The 19,610-nt window shown below is 42.1% G+C and overlaps 2 protein-coding genes across 3 annotated transcripts in view; both read left to right on the forward strand.

Annotated features, from left to right (window-relative positions):
- The first annotated feature begins 4,701 nt into the window (after positions 1 to 4,701).
- Positions 4,702 to 15,603, forward strand: gpatch2 (G patch domain containing 2). 2 transcript variants are annotated; one of them, XM_061811769.1, is made up of 10 exons: positions 4,702 to 4,858; positions 6,525 to 6,768; positions 7,851 to 8,398; positions 9,474 to 9,538; positions 9,623 to 9,814; positions 10,006 to 10,102; positions 11,204 to 11,243; positions 11,460 to 11,524; positions 11,626 to 11,714; positions 14,795 to 15,603. In XM_061811769.1, exons 1-10 carry the CDS (start codon positions 4,809 to 4,811, stop codon positions 14,962 to 14,964), a joined length of 1,560 nt encoding a protein of 519 aa, XP_061667753.1. In that variant the 5' UTR covers positions 4,702 to 4,808; the 3' UTR covers positions 14,965 to 15,603. The 2 variants fall into 2 exon arrangements, with proteins under 2 accessions (XP_061667753.1, XP_061667754.1); XM_061811770.1 differs by lacking the exon at positions 4,702 to 4,858 and adding an exon at positions 4,899 to 5,051.
- Positions 15,604 to 15,831: 228 nt separating this feature from the next.
- The window catches only part of LOC133496337 (estrogen-related receptor gamma-like), a 28,092-nt gene continuing 24,313 nt past the window's right edge, over positions 15,832 to 19,610 (forward strand). The window contains exons 1-2 of the mRNA XM_061811775.1: positions 15,832 to 17,491; positions 17,580 to 17,650. The gene's annotated coding sequence lies outside the window, so the exon portion shown is untranslated. The remainder of the gene's footprint in view (positions 17,492 to 17,579; positions 17,651 to 19,610) is intronic.

Here is a 19,610-nt window from a genome sequence, read left to right on the forward strand (position 1 = left end):
TGTTGTTTTTGTTTTTGTTTTAAGAGATGGCTAGTAATGAAGTACACGTTAAATATCATATATTGAATGCGTAATGTATAAAAATACGAAAGCAGAAATTTCAGGTATGTGTGCTTGAGTATTTCCTTCTCTGTACATTTGAAAACAACATCAAGTTGTATTTTCTTTCTAATACTTAAGTCAATGAATTCAATAGAGATATTTTATTTTTTTAATTATTAAAAGATATTTTTACAAGTACTGTATTTTTAAACAAGTGTCTACTTTTGCTCTAGTACAGAGTGTAGGTGTGCATTTGCGTGAATCAGGTTATGAAATCATCTTGACGAAAGAGCATAATTACGAATTGGTTAATTGTACATTGCGCTATGCAGGCTGCACGGTATACAGTGGGCAGACATTAATGACGTTTCCCACACTTTAATGTTCTCAGAACTGAAAATAGAACCTTTTACACCACCTGGCCAGCAAGTAGGGAGTTGAATCTCGTCACAATGTAATGTGGTGGTTAAGTTAAGTTTATTTAAGGCTTTTTTTTTGCCCTTTTGTTAAATGACGCTGAGATTTTGTCATACTGTCGGCATGATGTCCTCTGAGGACACACGAGACAGATGGCTTTTCTTAGACAGGTTTCAAGGAACAAGATGGCTGGTGAGGAACGTGGCCTGATTGTGGCCAACGTGAGCTTGTGTGACCCACTCAGCGGCAGCATTTAGCGGTGCCTTCATTCTCAAAATGCAGCTTCCCTTCAGCACGAGAGCTTTAGAGTGCCTCATTGTCACGGTGTGGAATAGCCGCACGACCACCCAGTGGGATGTATGCCCGCCACCGGAGGCTTTAAGTGGATACATTTTCTATTTTCGTGGCTCAAACGTGTAGTTACGTGTGGGCAAACAAACTACCATTCTCTCTGAGTTACAGGTGTCAAACTCAAGGCTCGGGGGCCAGATCGCGCCTGCCACATGATGTGATGTGGCCCGTGAAGGCAAATCATGTGTATCAACTTCCATGATTTTTGTTCAAATCTGTTCCAAAATTTCAAATTGTCATATAAATGAAAACATTGAGGTATTGCAGCTATTTTTGTGTGACCAAATATCAACAATAGTTGATTTGTCATTCCAAAACTAGCCTATAAATTTCATGAGTAAATATGGATGATGATTTTTCTGTCATAACAGGCCCTCTGAGGCAAAACCGTAACAACAATGTGGCCAGTGAGAAAATTGAGTTTCACCCCCCTAATTTAAGTCATAGGAGTGGTATTTGATTGAGAGTTGAGGTGGGCGTGGTTTCAGTCCATTCAGCTGACCCGCTCACAGCAAACATTTTTAACCTTCATTTAATGTTCATGCCTATTTTTTGAATCATTCAAACTTGGCAGGTTTGTTCACAACACTTCTCCATAATTATTACTATATATTATTATTATTATAAAACACTCTTCCTCAAAATTATTATTATTACTGTTATTGTATATCTTAGTGGCTTGAATGTAGATGGGAAAGATTTGTGAAGCCAGTTAGTTCAGCTCCAAGTCATATTGAGTCTTTACTAATACGTTTTAGCCAAGAAAATCCATCCCTTTTCTTTGCCGCTTATCCCCACGAGAGTCGCGGGGAGTGCTGGAGCCTATCCCAGCTGTCAACAGGCAGGAGGCGGGGTACACCCTGAACTAGTTGCCATCCAATCACAGGGCACATCAAACAAACAGCCACACTCACAATCACACCTAGGGGCAATTTAGAGTGTCCAATTAATGTTGCATGTTTTTGGGATGTCGGGAGGAAACCGGAGTGCCCAGAGGAAAACCACGCAAGCACGGAGAGAACATGCAAACTCCACACAGGGAGGGCTGGGATGGAACCCGGCTCCTCAGAACTGTGAGGCCAACGCTTTACCACCTGGTCCACCGTGCCGCCCCCAAGAAAATCCCAAGTCTTTAAATTGGAGACTCAAGTCTGACTCGAGTCTAGTCAAGTGTCCCCCACCCTCGGCCTTGTTATCGAAATTCAAAAGACTCGCGTCGCTCGTCCGTATTCACCGTGTCGGAACACGGAACCCATAAATTCGACTCACCGACTTTTGTGCTGACTCACATCTGGCGCTGCGCTTGCACAAAGCAGTCGTCAGACGGGGCGTCACGTGGCCAAACTGGCTCCGGAGCGGGAGTTCTGGCCCTTTCTGCTGAGTCAGCGGGACGGGATGTTGCTGCAGCTTGTAATAATGTTTTTTAACAGCAGCTACGGAAGCATCTGATTGGGCCGGGCCGCTGTGGCCTGAGCGTCATATGATGTGAGACAAACATTAACATAACTCCGAACGATTAAATCCACAGCGTTCGAGTGACGCATTTGCTCGCTATTAAGCATTCAGACGTTCCCCATCGAAACCGCCTTTTGTCGTTATAAGAACAACATTGAACGGCTCTGAACACGTTTAAATGTCATCCCTCACCTCACTTCTCCTCCGTCACCTTGCTCCAAATGTTAAGTGGTGGCGATCGTCTTACTCTCGTGTTGTCTGACACCCACTTAAACGACTTACTTTTACTCCCCGTGCTTTGTATTTTTATTCGATGCATCCACAGTCCACACGCGAATTACATGCACTACATTATTATTACTTCTGTTGTCCATATTTGGCTCTGAGTGCAATTTTTTAACCCAAATAAAACTTCAAAGGGGAGGGTTACGGGTGGCCTGGAGCCTGTCTTTGCTGAATTTGTGCACTTAAATTTTTAATTTGAGCACTTAAATTTATCTTATATTTTTGTTAAACCTATTAGACTTCACATTTTTAAAAAAAATGCAATTTGCTAATGACTCTTGTAGCATGCTTATATTACCCAGCTCCATGTTTTGTCAGTGGCAAAGTGTTCAACAGTCTCCTCCAGCTCTTCACCCTCCTCTGCCGATGTCATGATTCCATCATCCGTATACGCGTTTAAGTCCCTCGAGCCCGGTCCAGTCGTCACTCTGCGGTCGCCTCGAAGGGTCTGACTGGGAAAACTGCAAGCGCACATGACTAAATTTACCTGGGGTCGTCAAGTCGGGGGAAACCTGAGACCGCCCCCCCCCCTCCCTCCCCCTTTAGCGATCACGCTATACCGGACCCTGTGACTTCTTTGGCATTTCGGAAGAAGACACCTGCCACGGCTTCCAGGAATTTTTGATTTGGAGGTGTACAGCACGCGAGAGTCGAAGAGACCGATTCCGTTTTCTGGGGACACCTGTTGTTGCCTCAAAGGCGCTGTGTTATTGACTGTGGCCGCGTTCTTGTTGACATCCAAGACAAGATCAGATTACTTGATCCTGAAGTTCAAGATTCCCGGGGTGCTCAATTACTGTTACCCTGTTGCCACGACTTAACCTTTTGATATGGGGGCACTGATGGTGTAGTGGTACACACACCTACCTTTAGTGCGGGCAGCGTAGGATCGATTCCCGCTCAGTGATGGTGTAGATATCTGCCCTGCGACTGACTGGCGACCAGTTCAAGGTGTCGTCTGCCTTTCGCCCGAAGCTAGCGTGGATAGGCTCCTGCATTCCCGCAACCATTGTGAGGATAAGCGGCTTGGATGATGACATGACATGACCTTTTGATATGTCCTGACTGAGCGGCCGGCAGTTTTTTTCCTTCGCGGTAAGCAACACTGACACCCAGTGGTTAAAATTGCCCACTGCATGTGGAACTGCAAGATTCTTTCATATTTGTGCGTTAAAACTAAAGATTTCATTATTCTAAGTCATTATTATATACTTGAAATAATTATTCTAAATATTTGAATCCACAAAATTGAAGAGACGTTGATTGTGTGGAAAATGTGCAGAATGAGAAATAAAAAACATACTGTACTGGTAACGGATGTGTATGTAAAGTGATAATATTATAATAATAACAACATAATTACATCATAATAATAACCATACAGGATTCACAGTTTACAACGGACTCCCGTTCCAAGGGAGAGAATGGCTGTCTTAAATTTTTAGGATTAAAATATAAAAATTATTTGCCAAGAATATAAAACTGGGACATTTTTTTCATCTAAAACAATACTTTTTCATTTTTAAAAAAACATTACTTTTTAAAAATATATATTAATCGTAGCAACCAATCAAAGAGTCACATGAACAACAGTGTTTTAACAACAGAACATTTTTTTCACATTAAATATATTGTCAGTGTATCATAAAACATGACACTTTTCCTTTCGGCTTGTCGGGGGTCGCCACACTTGCAGTTATTTAAATGTTTTGGACAGTTTTCAGATTTCCTCCGTTTTTGTTTTTATTTTTACGAACTGCGACTGTTTGCATTCCCATCGTTGAAATTAATGTTGTGTATTTCATTTTTGTGCAAGATTGTCCTCTTTATTGGGTCCTCCGATTGCAGTACTGTTAAAAAGTCCCCAAACCGTGAACCGCGAGATGGCGAGGGACAACCGCACTGCAAAACGCGTGGTGTGTTTGTGGACCTCCGACAACGCGTGAACTTTTTTTGTGACTCATAAATTTCCCCTCTACGATTCAATATTGGCTGAAAAAAGGACACAGATTTGTAAAGGGGTATTATTAACATGAAAATATTTTTTTTAATATAAATGCGTGCGTAAAATAACCGTAGTCGAAAAGAAACCACTGATTTGTCCGAGAATTTCCAACTTTCCCATGGTCCATGAAGGCACTAATAACTATTGCTGCTTTCAGTGTTCTCTCCCGGCTTTTGTGTCAAGATGGTGCTTGTGATGTTTAAATGTCCCTTCGTCATTTCTTGTTAAAGGTGCTCGGCATTCGGCGGCTTTAATGTTCCGCGCGGCTAACCGAAAAAGCATCGGCAAAGCGGGGAACGGCTGGTAGGTGCTCATCTTATTTGAAAAAAAGAAAAAAGACCGAAAGAAATCGCGCAAGATTGCTGTTCTCGTCTGACCCTGTCTCGTGAAAGCAGCAGCCGGCTACCGAGCTAGCCGTGCTATCCGGTTAGCATCTTAGCTTCTCCGTCCACGTGTGTCCTCTCCTTACTTTCTCGTCCAAAGACAACCGATGAACGTAAGTGTGTGCGCGATTAGAGTTTAGCTGCAGTTCGCAACGGCTGTCAAAATGTCCGAAGCGACGAGCGTAGTGAGCAACTAGTGACCCAAAAAGTGTTGTTAGCATTCCAAGCTAATAATCAGCCACGTTGACTTTTATGGCTGGAATAATAAAGAGGCTATCGTAATAAGCAGTGTTGTTGTCGTTAAGTATGTTACATTGTGTTGTCCAAGTGAAAATTGTCGGAGAAATTACGTGTTTAACTAACTTGAGTTTTGAAGTTAACCCTGGCGGTAGCGTAAAATTGTCCTGATTTTTAATTTTGTCATCACGTTGCAGCGGTGGGTGTTTCTAAATTTTGACAGTTGTCAGTGGTTCGTTCGACATCTGTCGTCCGTTACAAAATGGTCCTATTCAGCTGCTGTTTATACACCAAACAAATAAAACACTGACCTCTTGTATTATTAAAGGGGAAATCCAGCAGTTTGCATTAACAATGTATCCAATAGGTCATGTAATAATTACCATGTAATATGTACTCTATCTATCTCACGGCTGTGGCGCTCACGGATGTGTATGGATGTATTCCTCCGCCTTCCCGATCAACCGAGCGGCGGAGCCGCTCACGGCTGTGTATGGAAGTATTCCTCCGTCTTCCCGATCAACCGATGCTGCTATTTCTTCATCAGATGAGGATAAATCCGAGAAATCAGCGGCAGGCATAAATGGTGTCCCATGTAATCGAGCCTTTCTTGCGGCACGGTACACGTCACATCTGCGCACATAGGTCGTGTGACTCGCGAAAATGGCAGCGCCCCTGAAAATCCGTAATTATCGATAAAAATCTTCTCAAAACACTGTTAAATGAAAGAGGATTTAACATCACATTGTCAAAATAGAGTACTTATTACATGACCTATTGGATACATTGTTAACACAAACCAGTGGATTTCCCCTTTAAAGAACGAAACAAGTTCATGTCACGGATTCCCCACAGTTGCCCTTCTTAATAACGCATTTAATACCTAACTTAATCCATCTGTTGATACTGCCGTCATGTCATAACAAAGGCAACATAACACCATGCAACTGTCACATACATCATTTGGAGGAATATTTATGGACGAACATGACAGAAACAAGGCTGGAGATCAGGCGAAACCTCCTATGTTCCACTTTTGTCAAGTTCGGATCACACTGCAGAGTTGGCACCTTTTAAAGCCACAGACATCCAAAGTCACCGATACTACAGTAGAACGTGATGGTGTCGACCCAAGCTACAAAAATAACACCTGCTCCTCACGTACGTTACTGTTTACAAATGTAAAATCACATTTTGATGAGATAGTAAAATATGCAATTCTAAAAATATTTGATAGCTGCTGCCCTAATCAAGATGAACTCTCAGATTCGTCACTGGCCCTTTGCTGACTTAGTCCGATCGGTTCAGTATCTGTGTGCCCCTTTAAAACGCAGTCATCTTCCTCCCAGGCACTTTCGCCGGACAATGGACGAGCTGGTCCATGATCTGGTGTCAGCCCTGGAGGAGAGCTCGGAGCAGGCGGCGCGCGGTGGCTTCGGCGACGGCGGAGATCACGCGTTGACAGTGGGCTGCTTGCTAAAGAGGCAGGCGAGGAAGCGCAGGGGCAGGAAACGGCGCTCGGACAACCCGCACCCGCCCTGGGAGACGGGCCACCTGAGCGAGGGCTCGGAGTCCAGTGTGGAAGAGCACAAGGTGAGTCCGTTTTGTATTGGCGGTGGCCTAGATTGTTACGTTTAAGGATACAGATGGCATTGTCATCTTAGTCTTTGCTGTGCATGTTCCATCCATTCATTTCTGGGCTGCTTATCCTCATGAGGGTCGCGGGAGTGCTGGAGCCTATCCCAGCTGGGCAGGAGGCGGGGTACACCCAGAACTCGTTGCCTGCCAATCGTAGGGCACATAGAGACAAACACACGCAGTCACAATCACACCTAGGGGCAATTTGGAGCGTCCAATTAATGTTGCATGCTTTTGGTTTGTGGGAGGAAACCGGAGTGCTCGGAGAAAACCCATGCAGGCACAGAGAGAACATGCAAACTCCACACAGGTGGATCCGGGATAGAAACCAGAACCTCTGAACTGTGGTGCCAACAGCTGTGGGCATGATTTGTTTGGCACAGCTAGAATAATATCCATGTAAAATTAATGTTTTTGACTGGCAGCACCATTTTTTTTCATCAAATTTCATGATCTCAATTATCGTGGGTATTGACAGTAGACTCTGAAGTTCACTAAATTCATCTCGAATGTTGTTGAATGTCCTGTTTTAATAATCCATGAATGTCTGGATTATTTTTTACTTCAATCAATGAATAATTTTCATTACCATCTTTTTATTAAAATATAGAACATTAGTTCAAGATGATAGAAATGCACACATTTTTTCATCATGGTTTGTTCTATAATGTCAGAAAATCATCCTTTTTTTCTTGGATGCGTCTGCTTTCATGGAGGACTATAAAAATCTGAAAATAGTTATTCTCTAGAGGCTGAGATCCCAAAAACTTGCACAATTTTAAGTTAAACAAGGCCTTTTAATGATTAATACATTAGCAAAATATTTAATTTGATAATTGTCTAGTTGTCGATTAGTTGATAAATTTTTGCACATTGAATTTAGCATCCATATAATGGGTTTTTACTGCCACCTACAGGACTTGAGAGGGAAATGATTTCCAATAAAACGAGTGATGTGGAATGGTCGGCCTTGGTGGAGGTCCATGTTCTACTGAAGTCCATGACGTTGTTGTATTGTTGTTGTTTTTTTGCGGCAGGACTATCGTGCGGGCACAGGTGGGGTATCTGCCTCTAACAGCCACGCTCGCGACAACAGCGACTCGGACGAGCAGATGGGCCCTAAACGCCGCACCCCCCAGACATCCGACATAGGCAGGAGTAAGCGGCCCCTGTGGCTGGACGACCCGGGGGTCCTGGGATCTGCCGAGGGAACGCGCAGCCTCAGGCGACGGCGCAAGGTCAAGCGCATGGCTGTGGACCCCCCCGCCGAACCGGAGCCCCCTTCCACCATGATGCCGGCCCCCCCGTCAGTCCCCAAGGCTCGCTCGGCAGGCACCAGACCCCACCGGCTGAGTCCGAGCGAGGGCCGGGTCGCCATGGAGGTTTGCGGAGGTGGCCTGCGGGCGGTGGGAGGGAAGAACAGGATGAAGAAAAGGAAGCTAACCCCCCAAAAGGTGGGGGCGGATGCTGCCGACGAAGGCGTGGTCGTGGAGAGCGAGGAGCCCATCTCGTCTCTGGTGGAAGGATGCAGGGACAAGATGGAGCTGGAGGAGCAGAAGGGCTCGGATGAGGAGATGAGTGACAGGTAGTTAGTGTTTGGATTTACTCTGTTCCTGTCCTTATCCCGAATCTGACCAAAGTCCATTTTTGGCTCTCTTAGTCACGTGAGTCTTGTTGGCAGAAAAATACAGAAAATTAAAATACACAGAAATTCAAGTCAAATAATCGTTATTGAATTAAATTAGAATTTAATGAAATCAATGCAAATATAAGAAAATAAATACATTTTAATAACTAAATAAAAAAATGTAAATTGATTTTTTTAAAATAACTTGTTTGAATATAAAAAATGTCAATGGCACTGAATTAGAATTTTAATAGGATAAGAGTAAAATAAATATAAAAAGTAATTACATACCTTCAATATAAAAATTAAAACATACATAATAGAAAAATACAAATAAACACCTAAATATAAAACATAAATAAATGTAATAACGATAAATAATTTAGTCATGCACACATGGACCAACGTATTTGTACCAGTGTAAATTCAAACTGACAAATGTAAGAATTAATTTCCTGTATTGCTTATCCTCACTGAGGTCACAGGCTTGCTAGAGCCTATCGCACCTATCTTCGGGCGATGGGCGGTGTACACCCTGATCCGGTGGCCAACCAATCGCAGAGCACATAGATATAACCTATATATAATTGTAATTATAATCATGAAATAACATTTCACAATTCGACGAGTCTTCCATTTACCGACCATGCATGATTTTGGGATGTGGGAGGAAACTGGAGTACCAGGAGGCAATCCACGGAGAGAACCTGCAAACTCCATACGGGCGAGGCTGGATTTTAACCCGGCTCATCAAAACTGTGAGGCAGATGTGCTAATCAGTCACCCACCATACCGCCACAAACGTAATCAAAATTTACTTAAAAAAACAGTCTCTGCTTTTTGATGAAACCAACCCAGGTTGGGTGCTTATATTGTTCCAAACTCAATATTTTTGTCACATTGTAAGGATAGTCAAAATGCTCTAAAATGTCGAGCAATATGTGGAAATCTGTTTTGAAAATGGCTGGCAACACCATTCTACACCTCTTTTCATCTTCAGTAAATAATGTTCTTTCCTTCCTGTGTGCTTTAGCGAAACCAGCAGCGTGAGTAACAGCAGCGACGGAGGCCTCTACACCAACGATGAAGGCAGGCAAGGTACGACCTCTCAAAGATAATGTTTGGTCTGCACATTCACGCCTTGCACAAATATGGCCGTTCACATCCAAATGCCACTTCCAGGTGACGACGAGCAGAGCGACTGGTTCTGCGAGGGCGAACCTGGCTCTGGCGCCGGGGGTGCATGCGGCGTGGCGGGCGTCATCCCTTGGTGGGAGAGGGACGCGGGCGCCGAAGAGCTGGACTTGAACGACCAGGTCTTCAACAACATCCTCACGGGCTCCTTCCCACTCATGACCCCCGAAACAAAGAGAGGTAGGAAATGAAAACAATGACAACAATGGCACATCTTATTAAAAAAAGTCTACATTGCCAAAATTGAAATGTCTGATAAAGTTAAACATTGTAGACTGTGTTAATTAATGAATAAAATGTCTGGATTTCAGTATTTGAATTCACTTTGGAGTGTCCTTCACTGTTTACCAGCAGCGCTCTATGCTCACCAGGGTTCCAGGCCCGGTTAAACCGTCTCGACGGACACTCGAGGCCCTGCGACGACGAGCTGGAGGGTAGCAGTGGTCAGGGCTTTGTTGAGACCCACGAGTGAGTTATTGTCCTTAAAATTTGGGTCCTATGATTTCGCAGCCAACAAAGCATACAGTGAGGAAAATAAGTATTTGAACACCGTGCGGTTTTACAAGTTCTCCCACTGTGAAATTATGGAGGGGTCTGAAATTTTCACCTTAGGTGTATGTCCGCTGTGAGAAAGGGACATAATCAAAAAAATGTTATGGTTTAAAATCATGCATGGGAGGGAAGGTTCCCCTGCTTAAATCAGCACACGTCCAGACCCATTTTAAGGTTTCCCATGACCATTTGGATAATCCAGAGGAGTCATGGGACAAAGGTATGTGGTCAGATGAGACCAAAATAGAACTTTTTGGTCTTAATTCCACTAAACGTGTTTGGAGGAAGACGAATGATGAATTCCATCCCAAGAACACCATCCTTACTGTGAAGCATGCGGTGGTAGGATCATGCTTTGGGGGCGTTTCTCTACACATGGGACAGGACAACTGCGCTGTATTAAGGAGAGGATGATTGGGGCTCTGCATTGCAAGATTTTGGGGAACAACCTCCTTCAGTTAGAGGATTGAAGATGGGTCCTGGCTGGGTTTTCTAACATGACAACGACCCGAAGCACACAGCCAGGAGAACCAAGTAGAGGCATATCAAGGTTCTGGAGTGGCCAAGCCAGACTCCAGACCTAAGCCCAATAGAAAATCTTTGGCGGGAGCTCTAACTCCGTGTTTCTCAGGGACAGAAAAGAAATCTGGCTGATCTCGAGAAGATCTGTGTGGAGGAGTGGGCCAAAATCCCTCCTGCAGTGTGTGCAAACCTGGTGAACAACTGCAAGAAATGTTTGACCTCAGTAATTGCCAACAAAGGTTAATGTACATAATATTAATATTGATTTATACAGGTGTTCAAGTATTTATTTGCAGCAGTAACATACAAATACATTTTAAAAATCATACATTGTGATTTCTGTTGTTTTATTTTTTATTTTTTTTTGCTAGTCTCTCTCTCAGTGGAGATACACTAAGATGAAAATTTCAGACCCCTTCATGATTTGAAATTGCGAGAAGTTGCAAAATCGCATGGTGTGCAAACTCTTATTTTCCTCCCTTTAACTCCCAATAGGCCGTGGTTCAGCTCAAGCCCAAGGCGGGAACATGGACAGGTGAGCCTTGGGGAAAGTCTTTCACACACATTCCACGAGACAGTTGTGTCATTTTTGATTGGAAGTGCTATGTGCTTCATACACAACAAATAAACATGTTTTCGCCGCCTTTGTTTGGGGCATTAATCACTCGGGTTAAAGGGAATTGTTCAAAGCTTGTATGCTGTGATTTAGTGTAATTTGACATATATTAAGTTTGTCCTGCCCTCGTTCCAGTTGCACTGGGACACTCGAATAGAACGAGGCCATCGCAGGAGCTGCTCGGTAAAAACAGCCAACAGGTAAGGGAAATATTAATTGCTGGTTATTTCTCGTCATCTTGCTCTTTGTGGTACGTCCCTCTCTAATCACGTTTACCGGTGACCGCATCTGTTGATCGCAGACAGACAAGCGGGCACCTCGGCTCTCTGTGCATGGGGGACGTCAAGCGGAGGAGGAAGGCAGCCCCCCTTGGTTCCATGGCGCCCTCGGGTACTTGCATGCGCACCCCACGTGCCATTTTATCCTGATTACCAACTGTTCACTTATCATTTCTGCGCTTATGTTTAAATTCATTTCCATTGGTTTTTTTTTTCTTTTTTTTAATATATCAACATAGAAAAAAAACATTACAGTGTTTTTAAAAATCCAACTGTGTTCTCATTTAATTCTGGTCAGACTTATTGAGAATACCAAAGAAAATACCCAAATATAATTAGTGAAAGAAACATTACATTAATTCTATATTTAATGTTTTCATCCATCAATTTTCTGTTTAGGGTTGAAAAAGTCAAACAACCTTTCATATTAAAAATCAGTTTAGTTTTCAAGGTACCTAACGTGTGTTGTTTTCGGATGTGGGAGCCTGTCTAAACATGGAGGCTCCACACTGGAATATACAGGAGCGTGGGTTTGATCCCCTAAACTCCGAAGTGCAAGGTAGCTAATTACTGTTTGTTGGTTAAGTCTTTAGTTGAAGTACTGTCGTTTCAGTTGAATAATTCAAAAATTCAGTTGAATTATGAAATAGTAAACACTGACATTTCTGGAATAAAGGTCACTATGCCCTCATGCGCACTTTAAATGAAAATCTAATATTCAAATAGTGTTCTCCGTAATGTTCAGAAATGCATATCTTTGTTAAAATAGATGCAAAATTTAAATTTAGCATATTCTTTCTCGTGTCTTTATACATACTATTTTTTTTTTTTTTTTTTACATTGGTGTCCCTTGTGTTCAGACGAAGACACCACAGTCGGGTCAACTAGGTTCTTCTGACAAGATTGTGGTCCTAAAACATTTAAAAGTTTATGTATTAGCACTTTTATGGGATAAATTGTAAGTGCTAGACTTGTACTTTGATCACTTTATTGTACTTATTTCACATCTTTACACTTTGTTGCATTCTTTGAAAATCGGTTATTTGTGTTTATCCACTCGATTTAAAAAAAAAAAATCATTTTGTTTGCTATTTCCAAGGTGTTCTGAAAAATAAATGGTAGAAGTATTATGATACAATTGCCATTTATGTCATGTAATTTTAAGGAAAGTTATGTTCTACATTTTAGTTTTTCCAGGGACAAGCACTGGGGGGGGTCTTCACTTTTCATTTACAGTTTAGTCTTTGATTCCTCCCGTTTTCTCTCACCCATTGATTTGCCTTCCTCCGTGTTTTGAAAACAATCAGTTCAGCGACGTGAGATTATTAGCGGTCCTGACGCGTCGTTAAACCCTAATCGCACTTCCTAACCCTGTTTCCGCTTTAAGTTCCGCCGGACCAGACTCAGCTGTCAGTCGCAGAGATGCCGCTGCTGACGGGTAAGCTAATCACCTGCTCTGCCCCCACATCTCAAAGCTACAGAGCGCGAGAGCAGGTGGCTGGCAAATGCGAAAAGTATTGGCTCGGACCCACCCCGGAACTTGGCCCCGGTGTGTAAACGAGAGGGCGACTTAACCCCAGTGCGGTGTGGAAATAAAGTGAGGATTAAAAAGCGTAATGAGGGGCTCTCTTGCGGCTGAACCTCCCGGAAGAGACAGAACAAAATGACCGCAATCTGTTCAGGACAAATGCACTTTCCTCTTAATGCGCGTCACAATGTTTCCACGACATGACTGGACTATGTCATTAATTGTTGACAATGTCTAAATTAATACACTCTCCAGCCACAACACACAGTGAAGAAAATAAGTATTTGAACACCCTTCTATATTGCAAGTTCTCCCACTTAGAAATCATGGAGGGGTTAGAAATTTTCATCGTAGGTGTATGTCTAATGTGAGAGAGATAATCTAAAAAGAAAAATCCAGAAATCACAATGTATGATTTTTTTTTTAACGATTTATTTGTCTGATACAGCTGCAAATAAGTATTTGAACACCTGAGAAAACCATTGTTAATATTTGGTACAGTAGCCTTTGTTTGCAATTACAGAGGTCAAACATTTCCTGTAGTTGTTCACCAGGTTTGCGCACACCGCAGGAGGGATTTTGCCCCACTCCTCCACACAGATCTTCTCTAGATCAGACAGGTTTCTGGGCTGTCGCTGAGAAACACGGAGTTTCAGCTCCCTCCAAAGATTTTCTATTGGTTTTAGATCTGGAGACTGGCTAGGCCACGCCAGAACCTTGATATCCTTCTTGCGAAGCCACTCCTTGGTTTTCCTGGATGTGTGCTTCGGGTCATTGTCATGTTGAAAGACCCAACCACGACCCATCTTAAATGTTCTGACTGAGGGAAAGACATTATTCGCCAAAATCTCACGATACGTGGCCACGGTCATCCTCTCCTTAATACAGTGCAGTCGTCCTGTCCCATGTGCAGAAAAACACCCCCAAAGCATGATGCTACCACCCCCATGCTTCACAGTAGGGATGGTGTTCTTGGGATGGAACTCATCATTCGTCTTCCCCCAAACACGGTTAGTGGAATTATGACCAAAAAGTTCAATTTTGGTCTCACATGACCACAAAACTTTCTCCCATGACTTCTCTCCATCATCCAAATGGTCATTGGCAAACTTAAGACGGGCCTTGCCATGTGCTGGTTTAAGCAGGGGAACCTTCCGTGCCATGCATGATTTCAAACCATTACGTATTAGTGTATTACCAACAGTCACCTTGGAAATTATCTAGCTGATAGACAGGTGTTCAAATTTTTATCTGCAGCTGTATCACACAAATAAATTGTTAAAAAATCATGCATTGTGATTTCTGGATTTTTCCTTTTCGATGATCTCTCTCACAGTGGTCATGAACCTACGATGAATATTTCAGACCCCTCCATGATTTCAAGTGGGAGAACTTGCAATTAGCAGGGTGTTCAAATACTTATTTTTTTCACTGAACAAACACATGTACATTGAATGAGTTCAAGGTTGGTTATCTAGCGTTAGACGGTGTACACAGTCCAATGAAATTTGCCTGTATTGTAGCTTTACTTTCAAATTTGTCCTTTGTAGCAGGTATTAGTAATTCATTTGCAGCGCTTTTTAATTTAATGAATCGATTACATTCCAGCAGGAGACTCATAAATAACTTTTACGTTGTCTTCCCACCCTTCCTCTTTGTTTCAGCGTCGCTGGGCGAGAACCTGCCGCCCATTCCCGACAACAACGTGGGCAACCGCATGCTGCAGAGAATGGGATGGACCCCGGGCATGGGCCTGGGTCCCGACGGGATGGGCATCACGGAGCCCATCCGGACCCTACAGAGACCAAAGGGAGCCGGGTTGGGCTTCAACTGAACTCTGTCATGTCAAAGGTGGAGGGGTGAGGAAAATATGTGGGATGAAGACTTTCCCATATTGGGGAGACTTGTTTGGGACATGAGCTGAATCAAGGACTGAACCCCCACGTTGGAGGTCATGTTATGACCTTTTCTGCCTCATCGAACAACTGTCAGGCCACCGGATAAGTGAGAAACTGATGGACTTCATCTTGCACTGCCCAGGTCAGTGGAATATCTAATGTTGTGCGCAATCTGGACTGTACTTTTAAGATTTATGTTTCATTATATTACACTCTATGGATGTCTCCCTCTGTTTTTAATATTCATCTTGGAAAAAAAACCAACACCTGGCCTTTTTTTTTTTGTAATCATGAACTTGTTGCGTATGGCGTAAATTGTTTTAGAACAATGCTGATGATAGTTAATGATGACATTTCAATCATTTAATGTTCCAGTGTATAGACTTGGAAATTCGGTTGACAGAAGACAGAGTAGCTGAATGACTTGTGGTTTGCATTTTAAACTAGTAAGCGGTAAAGTACCCACAAAGATGGGCGTCAGTTTATAACGGAAAGGAAGATTTCATATTTCTGATCCTTTTTGTGTATTCCTTTAAATTGAATAAGTTGGTCTTGACTGACACACTTCTGGTGGTCAGTATCAAGTGATCATGTCCTGTAATAAAATGTTTATTTGTACAGGAGCAGTCCAATAAAGTGACATGATACTGAGCGGAAAGGGATCCTGATTCTTGTTGCACTCGAATCTGATAAGTAAAACAATTTTATACCACGGTGCCTTGAGATACGAGTGCAATTCATTCTGTGATCATACTCGTAATTCAAGACATATCTCAAATCATCTTTCCATATTGACATAGAAGAATGCCATTTATCTGTCCTAAAATACTCCTCCCACACACTTTCATCACATTGAAACTTAATTTAACATACATTGATGCCTTGGTTCTCGACCACAATCCATTCCAAAAAACAGTTCGTGAAGTGACTTGTTCGAAAACCGAATCGATGTTTCCCATTACAATGAATGGAAAAAGAAATAGTGCGTTCCAAGCCTAAAAAAAATATGCTTTTTAAAGCATTTTTTTTAGCTTTTCCTGATAATAAACTGCAGAGTCGATATACATTTATAGTTTAAATACTTTATATAATAAAAATAATTTAAGAAATACATTTATTTATTGCTTAAAATGTGTGCTTTAGTAGTAGAGTACGCTAGGCTGGGAGTGCATTGTGGTTATCTGTAGCGACTTGGCCCCCAGCCTTGTAAACTTTCTTTTATCAACAAAAGTGCGGAATAACTTAAAAGAAGCAACTTGCCTTCTTTAGAGCCATGATTAGGGTTTAATCCGGTAGCCCTCAATAAGAAGAAAAAGTCACTACTGGGACACGTCTGTGTACAGAGGCAGCGTTATACAGAATAACAAAAGTGAGCTGGTTGTGCCGCGCGCATTGTCATTTCTGTTTAGTTTTTTTCGGGGGGCATTCGAATTGACAATATAAAAACACGTGGTGGGTGGGTTAGCTGCTTGCGCTGTGCGCATTATGTTATTTCCGGGTTTTTTCGGGGACTGTTCGAATTGACAGTAACAAATCGCGCCGTGGGTGGGTCAGCTGCTTGCGCCGCCTGCGATGTTTTTGCGGGGGGCGTTCGAGTAGACAACGCGTCATGGGTGGGTCAGCTGCTTGCGCCGCGTGCCTTGTGTTTTTCCGGGTTTTTTTTACAGCGTGGGAATTCACAACCAAGCGTGTCGTGGGTCAGCTGGTCTGGCCGTGCGCAATCTGTTATTTCCGGGTTTTGTCAGGGGCGTTCGAGTACCGATTTTCGTTCGAAAACAAGCAAAAAAATATCTGAATTTTTGTTTGAAAACAGAGATGTTCGAGAACCGAGGCTGTACTGTACTTAAAACACATTCTAAAAATATTTCAATCTAACAGAGAAATTCATGACACTGCTAGACTGCGATATAACAAGGTTGACTGTATTTTCAAGGTCATGAGCTTGAAATCATAAATACTGAACAAAAATGTATAAGCAGATATTTATATTTATCGGGTATTTTACGTTTAATATAACATGACAGAAACATATGAGACTCTCCCCGCATCTTTTTGTAATCTTCCACTGTCTCAGATCCTCTTCTACTCCCGTCCTCCTCCCACCTGCTCTCCCAACCTTTCCTCTCTCTGTCTCTCGTTGTGAAGCCGCACCACAGCAGTCTTGACTATATGGGGAAAATGGAAGTGTTTCATGTCCTCAGTTCTCTCCTTTTCCCAGACACACTTTGCGTCTGACACTTTCAGGACTCCCCCGGGAGGCAGGCAGGTAGGTTAACTCCATGCAGGAAAGGAGTGTGTTAATGTATTTTTGCGTGCGCGCCTGCTGCATCACTGAGCCACAGAGCCCCCTGCGGCGGGGAGAGTGGAGCATTTGTCCTTGAGACTGACTGACTGCAGACGTGGAGCACGGTGTCCGGTGCGTGAAAGTGACAGGAAGTATCAGACATCAAGAAGGAGGAAGAAGTACGTGCTGACATCTTTTTGTTTTTACTAGTTGAGCGGATGTTTGATTTTTTTTTTTTTTTTCATTTTTGTTTTCGGATCTGCTCAGAAACGTCAAACGAGGGAACAAGAACCGGTTTGAAGATCGGACGGCTCAGGTGATGTAGGCGAGGTTCCCAGGTAAAGATTTTTGGGGGTAAACGATACTGTATGTCCTTCTAAAGTGTTTTCCGAGCAGGTCATGAATATATCTGTGGTAGTGTATAACTGAGTCAATATGCGTCTGTATGGTATACAATGTGATGTTTTTGGCTAGGTTTCGAGTCAACCAGTCATGTCCTACTCCTGAATTATTATACAGTGGTGCTCTTGAGATACAAGTGACCTGACTTTTGAGTTTTTCAATAACACGAGCTGTCATTAAGCCTATTTTTTTTTTCTTTGACTTGTGAGCAAAAATTTGAAACAAATATCGTATGGTAGCAGTGAAGACAGCACTCCTCAGAAAAAGCAAGGTGTTTGGCAGGTAGTAAACAAACCCCCCTCCCCCACACACACACCCAAAAAAAGGCTTCAACCTATTTATTGCCGCTCGAAGTTGAAGTTTACTGTACTGCTAAATAATGCAAAGACAATTTATTGTGTGTTTTAAGCAACTTATACATTGTTTAAATATCTGCAGTTAATATTTGAACACAAATGGTGACACAGCACAAGTAGATGGATAATATATCAATATAACTAATATATATGTAAGACATACAATATATATTTCAAATAAATATATAAAATGTTATATAACTCACATTCATCTATCTGTTCTGCATCGTGACAATTATTACTGCAGCTTATAAATGTGATCACCTCCATGAATAGCTATGTCTGCATTATACTGCCCCCAGGTGGTCAAGGCACACACAACAGAAGGAGCAGTACAATGGCAAGTAAATTGAAGGAAAAAATGGGACAAAATTTGTTTAGTTGCATTCATTTTGTCATTCCATAAAGTATGATTGTGTTCCAGCATATTTTAATATACCAAATGCCTTTTCATTTCTCCTGAATGTCATTTCCCCTCTGAAAAAAATTAACAAAATTGAGTTTATTAAAATTAGTGTTTTCTTTACACATTTCATAACATGAAGTAATTATTGTTTTCAGACCACAATTTTTTTTAGAACATCCTGTCTTTAAATTGAAATAACAATAATAACAAAATGACAATAGGCTCTTAATTAATTTTATATATTGTTGTGATCCTTTAATTCTGCCTCAGAGTCTGGATGATATAAAGTTTACTCTTTCTTTTCGTTGGTATTTTCAACATTTTTGGAAGACTAGACTAGAAGCTTCTCGCCCCCATCTCGTGGTAATTCATCGCTCCTCTGTGCTGTATTCAAGACCTCCCTGCTTTGAAATACAGTCGTTACAAATATTACTTAAAACCTGTTTTGAGGTGGAATTCATTCCCCGTTGGATCCCTTCTCCTCCTCCTGCATGTCTGACCTTGAACACAATCATTTAAACATTGTGACATTGTAATCTGAATTATTAATTTACAGTACACGGTCCCCTCTAAAAGTATTGGAATGGCAAGGTCCATTCCTTTGTTTTTGTTGTCGAAAGTAGACATTTGGGTTTCACATCAAAAGATGAATGTGAGACAAAAGCTCAGAATTCCAGCTTTTATTTCATAACCTCTACCAAGAGAAGTGTAGATACTCTTATAGTGTCAGGTGCATTTCTCTCCCTCATAATCAAGGTGACATGCAGAAATTCAGTGCCTAATCTTTGTCTTCTACTCAAAAGCTGTGCTGATCTCAAATTCAAAGTGATGCAACATCATTGAATTACATTTTACAATAAGTGCTTTATAGCCAGATTTTTGTTGTTGTATTTATACATAGATAAGAAGTGGTCACATCATACAACAAAAATTTACAGTAGCTCTTCTAACCATTGACAACATTGAGGACATTTTTTGTTGCTTGCCAACATTTTCTGCATCTATAATTGGATCCTCATTTGTGTCTCCCTCCAAAGCAAACCATTATCATGTGTAATCTTGCGGAAAATTACATTTTGGCCGGCATACCTTCAGCGTGCAAATTTACCCAGGAGGAGGCAACGCATGGGTGTG

Source organism: Syngnathoides biaculeatus, chromosome 23, assembly GCF_019802595.1.
Source record: "Syngnathoides biaculeatus isolate LvHL_M chromosome 23, ASM1980259v1, whole genome shotgun sequence".
Taxonomy (NCBI): domain Eukaryota; kingdom Metazoa; phylum Chordata; class Actinopteri; order Syngnathiformes; family Syngnathidae; genus Syngnathoides; species Syngnathoides biaculeatus.